Source organism: Pelophylax lessonae (assembly GCF_965119305.1).
Source record: "Pelophylax lessonae genome assembly, contig: HAP1_SCAFFOLD_1147, whole genome shotgun sequence".
NCBI classification, from domain to species: domain Eukaryota; kingdom Metazoa; phylum Chordata; class Amphibia; order Anura; family Ranidae; genus Pelophylax; species Pelophylax lessonae.
Window position 1 is genome coordinate 1 of NW_028119229.1, and position 24,621 is coordinate 24,621.

General features: G+C 40.3%; 1 protein-coding gene across 1 annotated transcript; it reads left to right on the top strand.

The window, feature by feature from the left end:
- Positions 1-3,807: 3,807 nt before the first annotated feature.
- LOC309544130 (putative protein BCL8) lies at positions 3,808-23,050 on the top strand (the record flags this gene model as incomplete). Its single annotated transcript, XM_082276506.1, has 4 exons — positions 3,808-3,960; positions 7,242-7,410; positions 17,912-17,991; positions 22,988-23,050. Coding segments are annotated over 4 exons (465 nt in total), but the record flags the coding sequence as incomplete, so codon positions are not given.
- Positions 23,051-24,621: the final 1,571 nt, after the last annotated feature.

Here is a 24,621-nt window from a genome sequence, read left to right on the forward strand (position 1 = left end):
GCGACCTCGGAGGTCGCGGTGTGAAGTAGCGTCGCCTGCATGTGAACGGGGGCTTAAACTGTGAGATTAAGTGGGGAATTGATCAACATGTATAAATACATAAGGGGTCCATATAGTGAACTTGGTGTTGAGTTATTCACTTTAAGGTCAACACAGAGGACAAGGGGACACTTTTACGTCTAGAGGAAAACAGATTGTCTCCAAATACGGAAAGGTTTCTTCACCGTAAAAGCTGTGAAAATGTGGAATAGACTCCCTCTAGAGGTGATTCTGGCTAGCTCACTAGATTGCTTTAAAAAAGGCCTGGATTCTTTCCTGGGTGTACATAATATAAATGGATACTAATACTTATAGATAAAGTTGATCCAGGGAATATCCGATTGCCACTCTGGGATCAGGAAGGAATTTTTTTCCCCTGCTGTAGCAAATTGGATCATGCTTTGCTGGGGTTTTTTCGCCTTCGTCTGCATCAACTATGGGTAAAGGATTGTGTATATGGTATTGTATGGTTGGGTTCCCTTTACTGTTTTTTTTTTTTATTGGTTAAGCCAAATGGACTGTGGCTGCTTTCTAAGCAAAACAAACTGTAAGGCTGACCATATATTATAAGGTATTCTAATTCAATTTCCTTTAGATTTACCTTCAACCATGTACTGCAAGGTCATCCCCCGATTGCATACAAATTGAAAATGTTTAGGTTTGACCTCATATTTTATGGTTTTGGTAAACCTAAAGGAAAATTGTATAAGGTATGACCAGCCTAAGGCTTGGAAAATCTTCTATTTTGATGCATCTGCAATGTATTTAGAAGATTTAAATTGGGTATATTATAGTTCAGTGATGTCGAACCTTGGCACCCCAGATGTTTTAGAACTACATTTCCCATGATGCTCAAGTACACGGCAGAGTGCATGAGCATCATGGGAAATGTAGTTCCAAAACATCTGGGGTGCCAAGGTTCACCATCACTGTTATAGTTAGTTGTTTTAAGCTTTACATTTCTTTGGGTGCTCCCTGCTTTCGGGCCTAGTTCATACAATCCAAGAGTCTTCATGAGCTCATCTGGCTGTACTTTTCATGGGGATCACAGAAGTGCAGTTCGTTCTGCACTCCTGTGACCCTTTTTCAGCAGATAGCGGGCTAATGTCACAGAGCCAGTCCAGGCTCAGGAAAGATTGTGACCATATGGTCGAGATCTGCCCACATGCCTGAGCCCACCCGCTCCGGCCTTCTCCACAGCCTATTGCACAAGTGAGTGAGGGGGGGAGGCAGAGCAGAGAGACAGTGACTGACAGTCAGCAGCTCTCTGCTCAGGGAGCTGGAAAAACCGAGCGATTGGCGTGGTTTGATCTCTCGGTTCTGAATCTTAAAGCCGGTGGGGGAAAGATGCAGTATCGAACCAATGCTACATCCACCTAGGTAAGTATGATTCTGGAAAAAAAAAAAACATACTTCTCTTTTAACTTTATTTTATTTTGATTGGAGTCTAATAACATGGATTGCTTGATTGGTTGCAATAGATTACTGCACTTTTCAGAATAAACTGTCCTAAGGCCCCTTTCACACTTGTGTGAACTAAAAGTCACGCAATCTTGCGCCACAATTTTGTTCATAATTCTGCTGCAATTTTAAATGAACTTGAAGCAATGCCTGTGTATTCTTGAGGTCTATGGACCTCAAAACGCATCAAAGTCAGACCAAAGTAGTGCAGGGCACAGATATGAACAGTAATCATAGGAAATAATGGAGTACGACTTGTCATGTGACTTTGCAGTCCCAAGTCGAAGGGCAAGTCGCACAAGTGTGTAAGGGGCTCAATTCTAGCCATTAACCCGTAGCAAAAGCCATTAGCTTAGCAAATAATGGTTTTCCAACCGTTTGGGCCTGTTGAACTTAGGACATTTTAGCATAAATGGTTTCTGAGCACAACAAACATTTTTTAGTTTTATTGTATTAAATTACACCGTATACACCAGCTTACTCTTGCTGTAGTTTTTTTTTTTTTTTCTTGTTTGATTCTGTAGCCAATTATAGATTACTGGATTTATTTAAATTTGCCACTAATCAACTCTATTAACTTTGCAGGCATATATCTACAGATTAAATACATTCCATTGAAAACTTTAACATCTCTTACTGAAAATATTTAATGGCTCCTAGACCGTTATACATTTTTTACAAGTATATTTCAGCATTTATCACTTCACAACCCTTTCTTAGATTCCAAATAAGTCATAACTAAACTCTCTCGGTCAACATTAACCATTTTTAATCTTTTTTCATTACTTGTTTTAAGCTTTACATTTCTTTGGTTGCTTCCTGGTTTCTGGCCTAGGTCATACGTTCCGGGAGTCTTCATGAGCTTTTTCTTTTTTCTCTCATCTGGAGGAGGAATGAGGGGGGCTTTCTTAGTACACACTCCTGCCTGCATGCCTGAGCTAAAGGCAGATGGTTTCCAGGAAGTAAATGCTATATGAATTATCTGCCCTTAGATGGGCATAGCTATAAATGCCAAGGTGTTTTTTAAAGTGATTTATTTACAAAATAAACTTCGAGATATGGATGGGTGGGTTTGCGTTTAATATTAGGAATTAATTAAATGAGTTATGCTTTAATGAATTTCAGAAACCTGGTGTAAAGAGCAGGATAATTTGCAGTTACCCAAATTAACCCAAGCTAATTTTCAGGCTTTGGTCTAGAAAGACATTGTCAGGAAAATTAATAGTGGGCGGCACAGTGGTGTAGTGGTTAGCACTTTCAGCTAGCAGCAAGAGGGTCGCTGGTTCGAATCCCAACCACGACACTACCTGCCTGGAGTTTGAATGTTCTCCCTGTGCCTGCGTGGGTTTCCTCCGGGTACTCCGGTTTCCTCCGGGTACTCCGGTTTCCTCCCACACTCCAAAGACATGCTAGTAGGTTAATTGGATCCTGTATGAAATTGGCCCTACTATGTATGTATGAATGCGAGTTAGGGACCTTAGATTGTAAGCTCCTTGAGGGCAGGGACTGATGTGAAAGTGTTATGTATATGTAAAGCGCTGCATAAATTGACAGCGCTATATAAGTACCTGAAATAATAATAATAATTGCTGGGTGCATTTCCTGCAGATCCACAGGTTGTGTTCTATACTTGCAGGATATTTACAGGGATAAACCCCAGGCAAAAGTGCCTGTATTTCAGAGATGTACTGCATCTGTGTTTTGTTTTTTGTTTCCCCCCCTGGCATACAACTACTATAGTACATAAAAACCAAGAGCTGTGTAAAGCCCTTATCTGAAATGGGCTGTGCTGATGGTTGTTGCAAGAGCTACTGCTGTGAATGAGAGTATAAATAATTGGGCGTCTATGGCAAAACTTTCTCTTGCCAAACAGTCCATCTGTCTCATTTTATGTAACTCTCCATACTTGAAAAGCCTTCATCTTTCGGCTCTCCTGTCGTTTTTAAGTACTGAGGGCTGTGAATCTGAACATTTCCCCTTCATGATTATAAAGAAAATGCTGAACAGTACCTTGGAAAACCTTCTTAACAAACTGTTTAACCAAGATCTTCAAACAATTTCTAATTTTAACCATATTTGCCTGTATTTGTATTGGTTGACCTTGCCAAGCCTTGAGAAATGAATTGATGTAATTGCTGATATTCTCAACTCACAAGAGGGATATTTGTCAACAACAAAAGGGTGAACAAGTTTTTATAAAGGCTTCTTTGGCACATGTTCTAATGTGGAAGAAAAACACTGTATGTAGTAAAAAGGATGTGCTGTTGTTACATTCTGGAGTGTTGATTGTGTGCCATCTTGTTGCAGTCTTCCAGGATTCACATAACTAGAGCGGTGCTGGAGCAGTTCCTATCATTTGCGAAATACCTGGATGGTCTATCTCATGGGGCACCTTTACTGAAGCAGCTTTGTGATCATATCCTCTTCAACCCTGCCATCTGGATACACACACCAGCAAAGGTATACAAGTTTAATTTCTGACATATTGCATTTATTGGAAAAGATGTCTGGACAAGTTTCAGTCCTATACTGCTCATTTGGGGTTTAAAGCACCCCACTGGCCCATTGATGGTTTTTTTTTTATATAAGGAGTAGGAGTATTATGTTTACACAATAGTTAATCCTTTTTAGAACTTTATTTCTGGCTTTTGTAATAAATTTAAAGGCTATATAAATAATTTATTGGCAACATCACAAAAACATTTCCACTGATATTCCACTTTAGATTTTGTTCACTAATGCCATGGATGGACTTGCGATTCATGCTTATAAGCAGGGCCGGCCTTTGGGGTGTGCGAGCCGTGCGGCCGCACAGGGCGCCATGGGCAACAAGGGCGCCGTGCGGCCATCACAGCTCGCAGAGGATCAGGTCGCACAGCGGGAGGTGAGCGGCGACCGCGGCCTGGACAGGGTTAACACAGGCTGCTGCCGCCGCTTACCTCCCGCTGTGCCTCGGTCACCTACAGATGCAGTGAGGCGAGCTGTGTATTACACACAGCTCAGCCTCCGATCCTTCCACGCTGACGATCTCTCCTCCCTCCCTGCACTGACGCCAGAGGAGAGATCGTCAGCTCCTCCTCGCCCCGCCCCTTCTCCTCCTCCACACTCCCGGGGATGTGTGGGCGGGAAGTTTAAAGAAAAAAAAAATGCTGCAGAGAGCGGAAGGTAAGTGAGGACTCTCTCCTTCAAAAAATGTAAGGGGGGGCTTTGTGTGGGGAGCTCTGTGTGAGGGGGGCTTTGTGATGTAAGGGGGGGGCTCTCTGATGTGGGGGCTCCATGGGGGGGATCTGATGTAAGGGGGTCTGTGATGTAAGGGGGGGCTCTCTGATGTGGGGGCTCCAGGGGGGGGATCTGATGTAAGGGGGTCTGTGATGTAAGGGGGGGCTCTCTGATGTGGGGGCTCCATGGGGGGATCTGATGTAAGGGGGCTCTCTGATGTGGGGGCTCCATGGAGGGGATCTGATATAAGGGGGTCTGTGATGTAAGGGGGGGCTCTCTGATGTGGGGGGCTCCATGGGGGGATCTGATGTAAGGGGGTCTGTGATGTAAGGGGGGTCTCTCTGATGTGGGGGGCTCCATGGGGGGGGGTCTGATGTAAGGGGGCTTTGTGTGGGGGTCTGTGTTGTAAGGGGGGCTCTCTGATGTGGGGGGGGCTCTGATGTAAGGTGGCTTTGTGTGGTGGTCTGTGATGTAAGGGGGGCTCTCTGATGTGGGGGGCTCTGTGTGGGGGGGTCTGTGATGTAAGGGGGGGCTCTCTGATGTAAGGGGACTTTGTGTGGGGCGTCTGTAATGTAAGGGGAGCTTTGTGTGGGGGGTCTCTGATGTGAGAGGGGCTCTGTGTGTGGGGTCTCTGACGTGAGGGGGGCTCTGTGTGTGGGGCCTCTGACGTGAGGGGGGCTTTTTGTGGGGGGTCTCTGATGTGAGGGGGGCTCTGTGTGGGGGGGTCTCTGATGATAGGGGGGCTTTATGTGGGGGGGTCTCTGATGTAAGGGGGCTTAGTATGGGGGTCTCTGATGTAAGGGGGGCTCTGATGTAAGGGGGCTTTGTGTGGGGGTCTGTGATGTAAGGGGGGCTCTCTGATGTGGGGGGCTCTGTGTGGGGGGTCTGTAATGTAAGGGGGGCTTTGTGTGGGGGGTCTCTGATGTGAGAGGGGCTCTGTGTGTGGGGCCTCTGACGTGAGGGGGGTTTTTGTGGGGGGTCTCTGATGTGAGAGGGGCTCTGTGTGTGGGGTCTCTGATGTGAGAGGGGCTCTGTGTGTGGGGCCTCTGACGTGAGGGGGGCTTTTTGTGGGGGGTCTCTGATGTGAGGGGGGCTCTGTGTGGGGGGTCTCTGTTAGGGGGGCTTTATGTGGGGGGGTCTCTGATGTAAGGGTGGCTTTGTATGGGGGTCTCTGATGTAAGGGGGGCTCTGTGTGGGGGGTCTCTGATGTAAAGGGGGCTAAGTTATTAGTGATCATAAAAAAGAAAAGTCAAATAAAGTGCAAAAAAGGTGCATGAAAATGCGCGCGGGGGGGGGGGGGCACCACAGCATTAGCTCGCACAGGGCGCCTGAACACCTAAGGCCGGCCCTGCTTATAAGAATAGTTACTACTGAAACCTTTGTAATACTACAGGCAAGTTGATCTAATATGGAGTGTCAGTGTAATCTCAGGAGAGAAAAAGGAATATTCTAGGTGGACATAAGTAGCAGGTATGTACTGCAGAACTATCAAAATTAGCTTGCAAGAGCTTGCTTCTCCTCATACACTATAGGGCAAGTTCCTGTGTCATTCACACAATAGATTTAAAATTCTGCAGCCTCCTGTTTTCTACTTGCTTGCCGTATTTTACATTTATTTTGGTTTTAGGGATTATTGAGTCACTGTTTTTTTAAAGATAACATTGAAAAATACATGCTTCTACCTTCCCTACAGTGCTAAACCCGAAGGCGGTATTAAATCTAAAAACATAAATGTATTATATTGCAGCTCACCAACTCTTCGACATGGTGGCTGCATTAATTTTTCTTTTTTTTTTTAGGCTTGTTTTCCCCTGGTAATCCAACCAGTAAATCTGTTGTTTTTCGTCTTCCTTTAAAAGACCAAGCCGTCCAGGCAAAGTAGCGGTTAGAGGGTTTACCGGCACGAACAGGAGTGCTTACAGTGTTGAGATTTTATTAATTTAAATCTTTATCCAAAAGGAAATAAAAAAAGTTTGTGTAACTGCTTATAAAGTGTTAGATGGAGCTCAGCTTCAATTTGTTTGTCAAGTCCATCCAAATCTGCTAGTCTAATGGGCCATACACACTATAAGGTTTTCTGAAGACTTTTTCCTTTAGATTTATCAAAACCATATAATATGAGGTCAAACCTAAACACTTTCAATTTGCATGCAATCTGGCAGGCCCTTGCACTACATAGAAAAGGTAAATCTGAAGGAAATCTAACCATAAAAGTTGGATAGTGTGTATCCAACTTAACACTACCCTCTTCCCAAACTGACAATGCTGCTGTGTAAAGGTGTCTACTTTACTACTTCATCCAGAATGCAGACATCCTAAGACAAGAAGTGTATTTTTAATGCCTGGATCGCCAGGCGAAATAAAGGGGAAAAAGTCTAAAAAGGAAACGAATGCAGCCACCACATCTAAGGATTGGTAATCTGTAATATATTACCTGTTGGGTTTAATACCACTCTAACAAGCTACTCATATTACTTTTATCACATAGCCCCTTGTAACTGATTTGTTTTTGTCTGTTACAGGTGCAACTCTCACTATACACCTATCTGTCAGCTGAATTTATCGGTACTGCCACAATTTACACCACCATCCGAAGGGTGGGAACAGTATTACAGCTAATGCACACACTGAAATACTACTACTGGGTTGTAAATCCCATCGACAGTAGTGGGATAAACCCCAAAGGGCTTGGTGAGTAGCTTGTACTGTGCAATGTTTTACCATATTCATTAGTTTTTAATGCTGATTGGTCTTTAAATAATCAAATGTGTTATCAGATTTGTTTTCTCAAGTTTTTTTGGATACAAAAGAAAATGTTCTTTCTAGGTCACCACATCCATAATGTAGCATTATTATTATACAGGATGTATATGGCGCCAACCGTTTGTGCGGTGCTTTACAGCGTTGGGGCAAATAGTACAGTTACAGCACAATTCAATACAGGAGGATTCCGAGTGCCCTACGTGTTAGAGCTTACAATCTAAAAGCATTTCTTTATATTGCAGGGTGGTTCATTACAAAGAAATAAAACAATGTATTTTATAATGTTCATGCATTTTTGGAATGCATTCGGTGAATAAAATGATTTTGGAGAAAAGAAAAAAAAAATACTTTTTATTGGTTGATAAAGGCAACAGCTTCATTTTTATGCCTAATTTTTATGTCTAGGTCATTTTCTTTTGAAAGGAAAGAAATGATCTTCTATATCATAACCTCCTTCTCTCTCCTTCAATCACTCAAAAAACAAAAAAAACAAAGCAGCATAAAACCATTGGATGATCATTTAAATAATCTGGGTGTATGCTCAGAGGTGCAGAATGCCAGGGTAAGTTTTGGGAGATGTAACCCTGGCCCATGAATTTCCTAGCTAAAACCTCTTAACTGCAAATTGTACAAGAGCAATGTAAACAGCGTGGGAGAACATAGAGTTTAGCATGAAGGATGACCTGAAAAGCTGAACTTCTTGAGATTCTTATTTTAAGTTATTCAACCCCACTTTCAAAAAAGTTGTGATGCTATGTAAAATCTACATAAAAACAGAATGCAGTGATTTGCAAATCTCTTAAACCCATATTTTATTCAAAATAGAAAATATTTAAAATGAGAAAATGTACCATTTTAGTAAAAAAAGAAGGTTTTTTTTAAATTGATGGCAGCAGCACATCTCAAAAAAATTGGGACAGAACCATGTTTACCACAGTGTAACATCCCCTCTTCTTTAACAACACTCTGTAAATGTCTGGGGACTGAGGAGACCAGTTCCTGGAGTTTTGTGAGAGGAGTGTTGTCTCATTTTTGACTGATATAGGAGTCTTAACTGCTTAACCGCCCTGGGTAATCTTTGTTGTGTTTTACATTTTAAGATGCGCCATATATTTTTCCATTGGTGAAATGACTGGACTGTAGGCAGGCCAGTTAAGGACCCAAACTGACAAAGCCATGCTGTTGTCATATATGCAGTATGTGGTGTAGTATTGTCCTGCTAAAATATTCAAGGCATTCTCTAAAAAGGCAACCTCTGGATGGAAGCATGTGCTGCTCTAAAATCTGATTATATCATTCAGCATTGATGGTGCCTTTCCAGATGTGATAGCTGCTCATTTCCATACACACTCCATATGCACCCCCATACCATCAGAGATGCAGACTTTAGTTGCCAAATGTCAAATTTTGATTTGTCTGACCACAGAAAAGTTTTTCAATTTGCAACAGACCATTTTAAAAGAGCTTTGGCCTAGAGAAGACAGTGGCATTTCTGGATCGTGTTCAGATACAGCCTTGCATGATAATAGCTTTACGTTTTTTTGGATGGCATAGTGAACGGTGTTCAGACAATGACTTTTGTGAGTATTCCTGAGCCCAGGAAGTGGACACTGCACACTGCTAATCACAGGCAGTGAGGCATTTCCCAGTCCGCAGCTGCACAGATTGGGAAATGTCTCAATGCCTGTGATAAGCGGTGTGCAGGGTCGGCTTCCTGGTGGGATCGGACAGGTGGGTTGGGACTAGGATCCCCAACATGCCTGAGCCTCTCTCTATTACTGACCTGTTGCCAATTAACCTAATTAGTTGCAAAATGTTCTTCCAGCTCTTCCTTGCTAGTACCACTTACTTTTCCAACTTTTTGTTTCTCTGTCCCAACTTTTTTGGGATGTGTTGCTGCCTAAATTTTCAAAATTTCCTTATTTTTTTTTCTAAAAATTGTACATTTATGTACAAATATGGGTTTATGAGATTTGCAAATTTGCATTCTGATTTCATGTATATTTTACACAGCATCACACGATTCTTTGGAATTGTGGGGGAAGGGATCGAGGGCTATATTTTAGGAAAGTAGACACGTATACCAACCTATATATATGGTTTATCATGAAACCTTGTTTTGACTGTTCTGCTTTATTGAAAAGTGGACTCTGGCTGCTTTGAGAGTAATTGTTGCACTTTTCATTAGCTTATAAAGGAAGCTGAAATGTATGAATATTTTAGTAGCAGTGCTGTCAATCTGATTTGAATGCATATTCGATTCGATTATAATTCGTTGTATTGCATTACTTGCCTTTTTCTTTTTCTGAGTACAGACTAGAATGTGTTTGCTAATACTCGGGGGGGGGGGGGGGGGGATACTGGTTCACTTTTAACAGCATTATAATGAAAGATGTTATTTCTCCTCCTACAGATGCACAAAAATGGTTGAGAGCGTGGGCTGTTTTATCTTTTATTTTGTCTTCAAATAGGCGGAACTTATGTAACATTTGAAGGTTTCTGTCAGTTTATCACAAGTTAGAGACTTATACTTTGTTGTCTGTAAATGATGGAAAGTGTGGGCTTCCTTCATGTCAATTGTAGCCTTTCTCCTAATGACCTTTTCCAATGCCAAAGTGACCTTTAAATTCACTTTTCTAGCATAGGAATACAGGGAATGTTGTAGATGGTATACTGATGACCTTAGAAGCATGTCGTCATATTAGTAAGTGTGTGTGTATACAGCAGGTATCACCCTCCTTTAAAATAATCATATTTTGTGACTTTGAAGCCTGAAATGAAGACAGACACCGTTTTTGTTTTATGCAGCTGTATTTACTAGTGCAACTTATAACATCCAAAAGAAAAATTGAGTTGGAAAAATAATCACCCCCCCCCCCCTTATGTCAGTATTTTGTTGGACCACCTTTTCCTTTATTTACAGCATTTAGTTTGTTGCGATATGTCTCTACTAACTTTGTATATCTAGACTTTGCAGTATTTGCCCTCTCGTCTTTGCAGAACTGTTCAAGTTCAGTTAAATTTGATGGTGACCGTTTGTGGACTGCAGTCTTGAAGCCATTACACAGATTTTCAATGGGGTTTTAAGTCTGGGCTCTGACTAGGCCATGCAAGGACATTCACATTTTTCTCCTTCAACCACTGTGTGGTAATTTCGGTTGTGTGCTTTGAAGTCATTGTCATGTTGGAAGATAAACCTTCTTCCCATTGACCACTTTCTGGCAGAGGGTAGCAGAGTGGCCAAGTATTGCAAAGTCTGGAGTTAGTAAAGACATATCCCAACAGACTAACGGCTGTCATTAAAGCAAAATGCGGTTCAACAAAATACTGATGTAAGTGGGGTGATCCTTTTTCCAATTCATTTATTTCGTTTTTTAATTTTACTTTTTTTTTTTTCCTGACATGTTGGTGTTATATCTTTTTCTTGGATGTTATAAGTTGCACTGAGTAAATACAGCTGGATACAACAAAAAATGAGTCAGTGTTCATTTCGGGCTTCAAAACCAGCAACAAAATTTGATCATTTTAAGGGGGGGGGGGGGTTGATTATTTTCTATACCCATTGTGTGTGTGTGTGTGTGTGTGTGTGTATGTGTGTATCTAATATATATATATTTCTTACTGTGTGTGTGTGTGTATGCATGTACAGTGCATTGCGAAAGTATTTGGCCCCCTTGAACTTTTCAACCTTTTGCCACATTTCAGGCTTCAAACATAAAGATATAAAACTGTAATTTTTTGTGAAGAATCAACAACAAGTGGGACACGATCATGAAGTGGAACGAAATTTATTGGATATTTCAAACTTTTTTAACAGCTAAAAAACTGAAAAATTGGGCGTGCAAAATTATTCAGCCCCCTTAAGTTAATACTTTGTAGCGCCACCTTTTGCTGCGATTACAGCTGTAAGTCGCTTGGGGTATGTCTCTATCAGTTTTGCACATCGAGAGACTGAAATTTCTGCCCATTCCTCCTTGCAAAACAGCTTGAGCTCAGTGAGGTTGGATGGAGAGCGTTTGTGAAGAGCATTTTTCAGTTCTTTCCACAGATTCTCGATTGGATTCAGGTCTGGACTTTGACTTGGCCATTCTAACACCTGGATATGTTTATTTGTGAACCATTCCATTGTAGATTTTGCTTTATGTTTTGGATCATTGTCTTGTTGGAAGACAAATCTCCGTCCCAGTCTCAGGTCTTTTGCAGACTCCATCAGGTTTTCTTCCAGAATAGTCCTGTATTTGGCTCCATCCATCTTCCCATCAATTTTAACCATCTTCCCTGTCCCTGCTGAAGAAAAGCAGGCCCAAACAATGATGCTGCTACCACCATGTTTGACAGTGGGGATGGTGTGTTCAGGGTGATGAGCGGTGTTGCTTTTATGCCAAACAACGTTTTGCATTGTTGCTAAAAAGTTCAAATTTGGTTTCATCTGACCAGAGCACCTTCTTCCACATGTTTGGTGTGTCTCCCAGGTGGCTTGTGGCAAACTTTAAATGACACTTTTTATGGATATTTTTAAGAAAAGGGCTTTCTTCTTGCCACTCTAACATAAAGGCCAGATTTGTGCAGTATACGACTGATTGTTGTCCTATGGACAGAGTCTCCCACCTCAGCTGTAGATCTCTGCAGTTCATCCAGAGTGCTCATGGGCCTCTTGGCTGCATCTTTGATCAGTATTCTCCTTGTATGAGCTGAAAGTTTAGAGGGACGGCCAGGTCTTCATAGATTTGCAGTGGTCTGATACTCCTTCCATTTCAATATTATCGCTTGCACAGTGCTCCTTGGGATGTTTAAAGCTTGGGAAATCTTTTTGTATCCAAATCCGGCTTTAAACTTCTTCACAACAGTATCTCGGACCTGCCTGGTGTGTTCCTTGTTCTTCATGATGCTCTCTGCGCTTTAAACAGACCTCTGAGACTATCACAGTGCAGGTGCATTTATACGGAGACTTGATTACACACAGGTGGATTCTATTTATCATCATTAGTCATTTAGGTCAACATTGGATCATTCAGAGATCCTCACTGAACTTCTGGAGAGAGTTTGCTGCACTGAAAGTAAAGGGGCTTAATAAGTTTGCACGCCCAATTTTTCAGTTTTTTATTTAACAAAGTTTGAAATATCCAATAAATTTCGTTCAACTTCATGATTGTGTCCCACTTGTTGATTCTTAACAAAAAATTACAGTTTTAGATCTTTATGTTTGAAGCCTGAAATATGGCAAAAGGTCGAAAAGTTCAAGGGGGCCGAATACTTTTGCAATGCACTGTGTGTGTATATATATATATATATATATATATATATATATACACACACACACACACATCATGCAAAGAGAGAGATTTTTTTATTTTTTTTGTTGTTGATCAACAAGGAAAATCTTGGCAATGAAATGTGATGGTAATTGAATTATGTAGACAGTTGTATAAATTATATTAGGGTAGGGGGTATTCAGTTTTTTTGTAGTCGTATGTTTAATCAGTTTCAGAAGAAATTCACAAGTTCATGTGCTCTTTAAATAATAAAAAACAAAAGAAACTTGGTGTTCTCTCATTTTCTTTTTTCAACTTTCCCACATAAATATTGTTTGTATACCAGATATAGGATGGCTAATTATCTGCGTTTCTGCTGGAAAGTCCCCGCCTTTGCCATTGGCCCATAGAATTCTGTCCTTACTATGAAATTGTCAATTGTGTTTACTTCCCAAGCCAAAAGTTCACAATCCTCCCCTGCTATAAATCCTTTTTTTGTACCTTCAAAATAGTGTATGAATCATTTTCTTTTTTTTTTTTTTTCAAAATATGGATAAATCTCCTTTGTCTTGGGTAGGGGTATTTTCTTTACACAGAACTTTTTGACCATTAATCTCCCGAAGAAACCATCTCTACTATTAAAATATCTGTATATAAGCCATATGGTAAAATTCAAGTCAGTCCTTTACTAAAGCTCCATTATCTTTCAAAGTTGTCTAATAGAAGGCACTGCAAGGCTCCCGACCATTTTTCTTTACTCCTAAAATGCAGTCCTGTGTAGCCATGTTACTTATGAATTATGCTGTGTGCTGCATTCAGATGCCTAGTTAAAAGAAACCTGTATTGTAACAATATATTATGGAATGCAAAATAGTGAAAGAAAAACGACACTAGTTGCGCACAAAAAATGATGAGTAAAATCACTGTGAATGTGACTGTACAATGAAACATAAGTGCTATAAGAGATTAATCAATGTGACTTCATCCAGAAAATAGTCCATGATAAATCAAAAGCAACCATAGAATAAACTGAAAAGTCCAAAATCTATAATATAATATAGGTGAAAAAAGGAGTCCAAAAACAATATTGCAGTAATGGTGAAAGAGAGTCCCAAAAAAAACAATATTGTGGTAGTGATAGACCATATGATCCTGTGAGATTTCCACTGCTAATAGAGTAGGGTGACACCCAAAAGATCCGCCACCGATGTGATCCACACCCCTCAAATTAGCAATTCACCCTCATTTGTTGTTCAAGTTGCAGCACACTTACTCGCATTTATACACACTGTTCCGTTTGATTTCACTTCAATAGGGTGTGAGCATATAAAGCGCAAGATTTCTTTTTATTTAATTATTTTTATTTAATTTTTATTTAATATATTACGGAAGCTGCTATTTCAGACTTGAAAATGCTAGATGCCTGCTTGTCTGTGGTTTCAGCAATTTGAGTGACTGACCTGTAATGGGCAAGCAAGTAAAGTCAGAACTTCTGAAGATCAGCAAATAGTATACCAGAAAGTCAATACCTTTTTATTTAGTTTGTAGACTCCAGGTCAACCAGCTTTTTACAGAGTGAGGTTCTTTGAGGTTATCAGGAATAATGAGGGCCACTCAAATGTATTAACCATCTCATTCTATGGTTCGGTCTGCCAGTTGGCCAGCCTTTTATTTTATTGATGGGTTTCTCTAGATGTGAAAACGAGTTGTATCCAGAAACTGAAATCTTGCTTCTGTAGTTGATTTTTTGTAGAGAACATTAGTTATTTCTGACACATGTCTTACAAGTACAGCCAATTTTAAGATTTACTGAGCTTGTAGCTACTTCCTCAGGCTACTTTGTTGTGCTTAGATGTAAGAACTTTTAACTTTATGCCTCAATAAATTGAGCATACAGAACATCTGATCTGTGGGAAGAAGTCTGGTCATTGTAGTGAGTGTAGAGGAATGTCATTTGTTATATGGCAGCATACTGGCATTGTGTGCCCACACACATCAGGGGTTATGGGCCATACATGAACAATCCAACTACCCATTAGAAACTGCGAGGGCCTCCCCCTCTATGAACAGAAATGTTCAACTCAATTTGCTGGCAGGGCAGCATACTAGTGAACAATTACAGTCAAACACCATTATATACATAGATGCAGTTATATTGCTCATTCAGCTGCTGGAGGCAGCACACTGTGCAATGTTATAAGGCCCCTTTCACGCGACCAATCTGATCAGGCTCGCCTGTCTGTTTTTTAGGGGGACCTGATTAGACGATCCATTCATCCCTATGGACCAACGAGTGTAAAAGGACATGTCTGTTTACGCCTGCCTACCTCCAATCTGGTCCACTCAAAACAAATGCAAGAGGATCCATCCTCTTCTGTGTAGGCGAATCGGGTGTAAACTGATAGCCGGTCTGTTTACACCTGACCACCCATAGAGCAGAGTGGGCTCAGTCCGTGTCCACTCTGCATAAACTGAGCAGACACGGACTTGTCATCTGCCTGCTCTGCTCAGCAGTGGATCAGTGGACTGATCCCTTGCTGACCAAAGCAGATCTGTCCCCTGTGAAATAATCATTAAACATATTTTGTCTTTTTGCTATGTTCCTCTGGTAGGATTATCTCAGTTTTGAAGGAAAGTAAGACTTTATATAAACATATCCATATAAGAATTTGAAATCTGATAGTATATTTATCTGGGCATATGTTAGGTGCATTTGTTTTTCCTCTGCTCTGTAAATGTAAAATTTCATTTCAAAGAGAAAGTGAACTGTTGAAGCTGTGCCAAAATAAAGGCTGGCAGAGGGAAAAGGACTAATCACCAGTATTGCCCTTGGCCTCCCTACAGCTAATCTTTTCTCATTACTGACTTACCATACTTTGTTCTGTGCTGTGTGTGGAGGTGACCATCTTGGCAAAGGCAAGGCTTTGCTTCCTTATGTTGGAGTCTTCAGCAAGGAGAACAGTGAGCAGCACAGAAGAGACACCTGCAAACTGGATTCCAAATCTTCTGAGCAGTCAGAGGCATCAGTGCCTGAGATCCTACGCTGACGATATACAGCTTTAAGGCTGTAGGTACTGGAGTGCCTAGGCACACTCACACACTAGGAAATGCACTGCTATTTTTAGGAAGATTTCCAGATAAAAGATACATTAATTGCCGTGCCTCTCTTTTCTGAGACATTTGACATTCGGAAAGGAGGCGATTTGATGCCTACTCACCACTTTTTCCACCCTGTGAGTACTGCACCAACGAAGTGAGGCATTTGCGTCATGAATGCTTAAATGAGTTGTGTTCAGTTACTGTAGGTGGCTCAACTGTGTGTTTTTTAACGCTCCCCAATTGCAAATCTTATTGACCCTTACTCTGAGCAGCCAATCCATAATTGGCTTAGGGCAGTTTGGGGAGACAAAGTGATGTCTAATAGGTTACTTTCTGCACTCAGTTGTCTTTTGCAACACGTGAACCCAGTTTCAGTGTAAATTAAATTTGTTTACGTGGCTCAGTTTATTGGAAAGGGAAAGGCCTTTGGTGAAAGGTGTGTGATAGATACCCATTCAGACAGCACTCGATGTAAGATATTGTTTCCCTTTAGGGCGGAATGCTTCTCTGAACTGATTATTGAATGAAGAGTATTCAGATAGAGTGCATTTGTTCTGTAGGCATGCCATGGAGAATTACCATTGGAGCGTACATATTTGCCTATTTCAGTGAAAGCAGATATGTGTGAACTCAATACAACAGCAGATAAAAAGCACTGACCGTGTAGCTAGTAATTCATTATTTTCATCTCTGGAGATTTAGTACAACTTGTGTGAACTCCATTCCTGTCTTTTTGATTTAGAATGCAGTTTCTGCTTTGTAGAAAGACACCTGTCATAGTAGAACGACATGAGAACTCAGTATTTATATATACATATATATAATATTATAATCCAGTTTCATAGAATGAATCAACATGCATTTTTGCTAAGGATATGCAGTCTTCATGTGTGTTGCTCCCTTATCCTCAAGAGATCGGTCTTTTTCCAGCAGCTGGAAGATATAAGAGTGAGCAGTGGAGAGCCCTATTAGACTTTCTTATTTTCATTGTGAAAGGTCACTAAACAAGCATCAGAAGTAAAAAAATCTCCATTAAAATTGGATTGTTCCTTTTTTTTTTTCTGCAGAACAAAAAAATATCATATGTTGGGCAGCTGAAGGGGTTCTCGATGAGAGAACTGCCTGTCTGTAGCAGTATTCATAATTCCAATCTGATTGCTCCAAAAAGAACATAAGGATTTGGCGCAGTGAGAATAGTTGTGATAATGATCTGCGTGCACAGATTCTGCCACTTAGGCTTCATACACATTGCATGTTTTTCAGCTGCTCCTAGGGGTGCCTGGCATTTTTTTTCTTGCCTCCTAACACCCCTGCATGTTAGCCCACCTTTCTTTGCGCACACAGACTGTTAGAGGAGTTTAGAGGCAGAAAAAAACAAACACTGCCAGTGAGTGCATCCAGGAGCAGCAGAGTTTTGGTGGAAAAAAAAAACTAAACATGCAACTAGCGTTTGAACGTTAATTCGTTTCAATGGCCAGATTAAATTAATATTCTGTACACAGAAATGAATTACAATCCAAGGTATTGATGCGTGTGAATGCGTCTAAACGCGTTACTCACTTTTGTAAGCATCAGACGTTTTTCTGCCAAAAATGCTGTTGCCGGGAGGAAAAGCTTCTTGGAGAGTTGGCCAGACCTGCTGTGTGCATGAGGCCTTAAGAGATCCTGAAAATGTTCTCTGTCAAGGTGGACCTGCGAATCTTTGGTCTGTTGGTAGACAAAATTGCTGTAGACCTAAAATGTTAGCACAATGAAAGCTTAAATTCATACTCTGTGCTGAAAGCCATATATCAAAAAGAGTTGTAGTTTTGATGTATTATTAAGGTGCCTTTAAAGGATCTGCATCTTCTATGAAGTGCCTCCATTCTGCAGCTTACATTGGAAGCACACTGCTAATGGCACCATTGCAAATGTCACTTTTCTTAGACATGAATGGGAGATTCCATTTCCCTTTCCAGAATGGTGACCGGTTTAGGTAAATGATGGATGTGAACAGAGCCATATAGAGTCATGTAAACTGTTATCTTGAGCATTGTCAACCATAGGAAACTTAACGGTTGGTATTTCTTTTTATTTAGATGGCTCCCGACCTTCTCAGAAAGAAATCATTTCCCTGAGAGCATTTATGTTGCTGTTTCTGAAGCAGCTCATTTTAAAGGTAATGAATTCTCTGTTTGAGAATGTGAATATGTTTACCAGTTTATTTATTGATTCATGACATAAACTGAGGAATAGGTAAAACATTTGATATTTTCTAAACTAACTCGTCCTTCTTGCTAAGGCTTTACTTTGGATTCTGTTTTGCATCTGGTTTTATATATCATAATTACGTAATGTTAGAAACGCATATTCCTTTTCTCTTCCATGTTTTAATACTGCAGTTTGGTGCAGTGTTGATTAATTCGACTTCTGTGTTCAAAATACCATAAATCATTGTCTCTTTTGGAGCTCCCACCAGTTCTAAAAGTATGTGTTACAAACTATTATAGCAAAAAATACCCATAATAATGCTTTCATATAATCTAAAAAAAATTCAGGTAATTCTCAGATATTTAAAAAAAAAAGTTTAATATTTAATGTATGTATGTGTTTTTAAACGGCCTATAATTAAAAATCATACCACTGTTGAATAAAGATTTTAAAGTCAGGCCAAAGGCTGTATGCCTTGTGTGTGTACAGTGGATATAGAAAAAACTACACACCCCTATTAAAGATAAATAATTTCAGAACTTTTTCCATCTTTAGTGTGACCTATAAACTGTACAACTCAATTAACTAACAAACTGAAATCTTTTAGGGGAGGGGGAGTAAAAATAAACAAAAATAAGTGTGCATACCCTCTTTTAACTGGGGATGTAGCTTTGTGTTTAGAATTAAGCAATTACATTCAAACTTATGTTCAATATGAGTCAGTAAACACCTGCCATAATTTAAAGTGGCTCTGATTAACCCCAAATAAAGTTAAAGTGGTTGTTTACCCCCCCCCCCAAAAAAAAAAAAATGATGCTCCTGTCCCTTTAATGTGCAAGCTATAGCATAGTGCTTTTGTTTTTTTTTTAATTACCCCTTTGTATCTCCTACAATACCTGTTTGATCCTGCCTGGTCCTGACTTCCCCCCTGAGAACAGACCACATTTATCATGACTGCTGAGCTATGGAATCATGGTCAGGATACATGTCTCCATCATCCGCTCTGTTCTGTGTCTTCCTCCCCTCCCTGCCTGACAGCTCTTTGTGTGTATGTGAGCTACTCCTCCCCTCCCCTCCTGCTGCTATTAGTATCGATTTAAACATTTTAAAAAAATACTGCCAGACCCTCTCTTGTATTCAGCTATAACACACTATGTAACAGTAGGTGGAAAACCAAGCTTCTAAATACCATTTTTGCAGATAGCTTCAGGCCGGTCACGTGACTCCAGAGTGCTCTCCGCCCCCATCTAAGGGCTATAGCGGGAGGAGCCAAGCGGCAAGCACAGCAGTCATGTGACCTACCTCTCAGCTGTTGTCAGTGGGAGATCTCGGCTCCTCCTGCTGTAGCCTTGGATCGGACTAAAAGAGCGACTGGGAGTCACGTGACCAGCCTGGCAATATCTCCAAAAATGGTATTTAGAAGCTTCGTTTTCCACAGACACTTACATAGTGTGTTATAGCTGAATACAAGAGAGGGGCTGGCAGCATATGCAAACACTTGAAGCTGTTTTAGTAGATCTTTCCTGACATTTTCTTAGTCGCATCCTACAGCAAAAGCCATGGTCCGCAGAGAGCTTCCAAAGCATCAGAGGGATCTCATTGTTAAAAGGTATCAGTCAGGAGAAGGGTACAAAATCATTTCCAAGGCATTAGATATACCATGGAACACAGTGAAGACAGTCTTCATCAAGTAGAGAAAATATGGCACAACAGTGACATTACCAAGAACTGGACGTCCCTCCCAAAGTTGATGAAAAGACAAGACGAAAACTGGTCAGGGAGGCTGCAAAGAGGCCTACAACAACATTAAAGAAGCTGCAGGAATATCTGGCAAGTACTGGCTGTGTGGTACATGTGAAAACAATCTCTTCATATGTCTGGGCTATGGGGTAGAGTGGTAAGATGGAAGCCTTTTTTTACGAAGAAAAACCTCCAAGCCCTGCTAAATTTAGCATATACACATCTGAAGTCTCCCAAAAGCATGTGGGAAAATGTGTTATGGTCTGATGAAACCAAGATCAAACTTTTTGGCCATAATTCCAAAAGATATATTTGATGCAAAAACAACACAGAACACCATACCCACAGTAAAGCATGGTGGTGGCAGCATCATGCTTTGGGGCTGTTTTTCTTCAGCTGGAACAGGGGCCTTGGTCAAGGTAGAGGGAATTATGAAATATCAATCAATATTGGCACAAAACCTTCAGGCTTCTGCTACAAAGCTGAACATGAAGAGGAACTTCAACTTTCAGCATGACAACGACCCAAAGCATACATCCAAATCAAAAAAGGATTGGCTACACCAGAAGAAGATGACATTTTTGGAATGGCCCAGCCAGAGCACAGACCTGAATCCGAGTGAAAATCTGTGGGGAGATCTGAAGAGGGCTGTGCACAGGAGATGCCCTCGCAATCTGACAGATTTGGAGTCTTTTTGCAAGTCAAGATGTGCCATGCTGATACTCATACACACAAAGACTAAGTGCTGCAATAAAATCAAAAGATGCTTCAACAAAGTATTAGTTTGTGGTTGGGCACACTTATGCAATTGTGTTTTTTATTTTTACTTTACTTACCTCCACCTAAAAGATTTCAGTTTGTTGTTCAACTGAGTTGTTCAGTTTACAGGTCAAATTAAAGGTGGAAAAGGTTCTGAAATGATTTATCTTTGTCTCATTTTTTTTACATTGCAGAAACCTGACATTTTAACAGGGGTGTGTAGACTTTTTATATCCACTGTGTGTGTGTGTATATATATATATATATATATATATATATATATATATATATATATATATATATATATATATATATATATATATACAGGCCCCTCTCAAAAAATTAGCATATTGTGATAAAGTTTATTATTTTCTGTAATATACTGATAAACATTAGACTTTCATATATTTTAGCTTCATTACACACAACTGAAGTAGTGCAAGCCTTTTATTGTTTTAATATTGATGATTTTGGCATACAGCTCATGAAAAAACAAAATTCCCATCTCAAAAAATTAGCATATTTCATCCGACCAGTAAAAAAAAAAAGTGTTTTTAATACAAAAAAAGTCGGATGAAAGCAAATTTTGCATGTCATTCGGAAATCAAGGTGCCAGAGTCTGTAGGAAGACTGGGGAAAGGGAAATGCCAAAGTGCCTGAAGTCCAGTGTCAAGTACCCACAGTCAGTGATGGTCTGGGGTGCCATGTTAGCTGCTGGTGTTGGTCCACTGTGTTTTATCAAGGGCAGGGTCAATGCAGCTAGCTATCAGGAGATTTTGGAGCACTTCATGCTTCCATCTGCTGAAAAGCTTTATCGAGATGAAGATTTCATTTTTCAGCACGACCTGGCACCAGCTCACAGTGCCAAAACCACTGGTAAATGGTTTACTGACCGTGGTATTACTGTGCTCAATTGGCCTGCCAACTCTCCTGACCTGAACCCCATAGAGAATCTGTGGGATGTTGTGAAGAGAAAGTTGAGAGACGCAAGACCCAACACTCTGGATGAGCTCAAGGCCGCTATCGAAGCATCCTGGTCCTCCATAACACCTCAGCAGTGCCACAGGCTGATTGCCTCCATGCCACGCTGCATTGAAGCAGTCATTTCTGCAAAAGGATTCCCGACCAAGTATTGAGTGCATAACTGAACATAATTATTTGAAGGTTGACTTTTTTTGTATTAAAAACACTTTTTTTTTTTACTGGTCGGATGAAATATGCTAATTTTTTGAGATGGGAATTTTGTTTTTTCATGAGCTGTATGCCAAAACCATCAATATTAAAACAATAAAAGGCTTGCACTACTTCAGCTGTGTGTAATGAATCTAAAATATATGAAAGTCTAATGTTTATCAGTACATTACAGAAAATAATGAACTTTATCACAATATGCTAATTTATTGAGAGGGACCTGTGTGTGTGTATGTATATATATATATATATATATATAATATAATATGGACTGTCATATGCCAACAACCTTTTAACTTGTGCTGCTCTGTCATAGAGCATACCCATGCCCCTTCCCTCACTTTTTTTCAGATGAAAATAATGTCCATCTTAAAAAAACAATATTATTAATATTATTAAATGAACATAAATTTGCAGGGAAAAAGTGCATTTTTTTTTTTTTTTGCATATTGCACCCACGTAGGTCGCGTGGGTTCATGCCATTCTCCTGCAGACTCCTCATTCAGCTCTCCCTTTATACCAAGATACAGACTTTCAGTTGGAGAGAAGAAGTGTCACTGGACTGATAGAAGTGCAGTGATTACCGCACTTGGGTTCATTGAGAACTACAAGTCTGTCTGCTGTGGTGGCAGCAGAACTTGTAGCTCATTTTATCACAGATTTCTCTGAATGATAGACACACCAATTTCAAAAGTGGCAGCTGATACATGTGGAAAAGAACCCCAACACACTGTGATGGGGACAGCTGGATCACTGGCCTGACTTCTCCTTCTGACTGGACAAAGGAAGGCGAATATCTTAAAGGATAACTACACTTAGAACTTTTGGATTGAGGAGTGAGGGAAAGCAGGCTTGTCGTGACCCTGTACCTATTAACCTTTGTGATTGCAATCTATTCTACGGCTTCTGTTTTAAACATTCCTCCATCCAGTCCTTCTTACAGCTCCTGTGGAAGATACTTCCCATTGACCGCTCTGAATTAGGGTCTCTGGGGCTCCTATGCAAATTCTGTTTTTCTGAAAGTTAGTGTTTGCAAACTCTTAGACACACCTACCTGAATATTCATGAGACCATGATTAGACAAGGCAATAGGTTGTTCATGAACCCAGTGGTTTATAACCGAGACTTTTAGATTGAAGGTGAATCAGCAGGGCTTCACCACATTTACTAACTCTGGGGAAAATGAGTGTAACGGCACTTGCAAAGTGCACAGTCTATTTGTCTTTATTAAATCGACCCCATTATTTTTAAATAACATCTTGTGTTTTTTTCAGGACCGAGGGGTCAAAGAAGATGAGCTACAGAGCATTTTAAATTACCTGCTGACAATGCATGAGGTATGTCTCAGTCATTTTTTAATACCAGTTAATTGGGTTATTGACATTTTTTAGGATTGCTGTATGACATTACAAATGGAATTTGTGTGTTTACTTGAGTTCTAAATTGTTTTCAGGCAGCACGTCTGTGCAAAGGCTTGATAGACTTCCAGGAGTGCCAATAAATGAATGTGCTTTCATCTTGTCTGATTTTTGATGGTTTGACTGAGTGTCGCAACTGACCCTCATCTAATGCAACATTCTGCAATTTGAGACACACACAGCACTAGCGATGGTTACTCTAAATGGAGCTGAAACACGGCAGCTTTTGCGATATTATTTTAGGGCAAAGTGGGGGATGTACATAGTGGGTGCCGTCTGAGGGAGTTTAGGAAAACACAGTTATGTGCTGTTAAAGTACATTTAAATCTTGACTGTGTGATATTTGGTTTTCTAAAGAACTTTGTATAAAATACCATTCCTTTTTTTTTTTTCTTTCCCAAAATAAAATGTATTAAACCTTCTACCATCTTTTTATATATAATATATTTTCACTGAGGATTTCCTGTAGCCCGTTTGCAGTGACTTCCCATTTACTTGCATGCTTTAAAATATCTGCTGCACATCCTTGTCTAAGCTGATTCCTGATAACGGTGCAACTTGTGCAATGAGTGTCAGCATGGCTGCTTGTAGTTTCCATTACAAGCAGACCCATCCAGTGCCAACTTCCTGCAGAAAACGACAGGGGGGGTGGGTACAAGAGCAGTCATCCTGCAGAAGAGGAGAGGCCGCAGCAGTTGCTGGTTTTTATTACAGTAATCTCCAACATATAGGCAAAGTGCAGAGGTTTAGGACGAATGCCATTGGTCCTTAACAGCAAAAAAAAATCTATTTTTGTTTAAATGTAGGCAGAAATGAAAAAAAATCAGAAAACAAGCAGCTTCAGCCCTCAGGGGGCTTTAATCCTAACTACAAATGGCACACTTCACTTTTTAAACACACTAAGATTCTCCAAGGGCAGTAATCAACAATAAACTCCTTGGAGCCTGGTATATGCATCTTCATTACACGCAGAATAAACAGCAAAAACAATATATATATATATATATATATATATATATATATATATATATATAATACCAGAGCACATAGCCGGGGGGGAACAGACAAACATTCTTTGAAATAAAGCTGTATGAAAAATAGAATGATAATATATCTAAAGAGACCAAGAGAGGGAGGTTAGCGTAGATACAGGTCAAAGTTCTACCAGAGGGTTAAACCCTGTGGCATGCAACTTTGCAATCTATCATTCCACCCCCTCCCCTAAAAGTCTCTGATGTCTGTTCCCTTTCCTTTTTGCTACTCTCTCAATGCCACAAAATGTATAGTATCTCACAAAAGTGAGTACACCCCTCACATTTTTGTAAATATTTTATTATATCTTTTCATGTGACAACACTGAAGAAATGACGCTTTGCTAAAATGAAAAGTAGTGAGTGTACAGCTTGTATACCAGTGTAAGTTTGCTGTTCTCTCAAAATAACTCAACACACAGCCATTAATGTCTAAACCGCTGGCAACAAAAGTGAGTA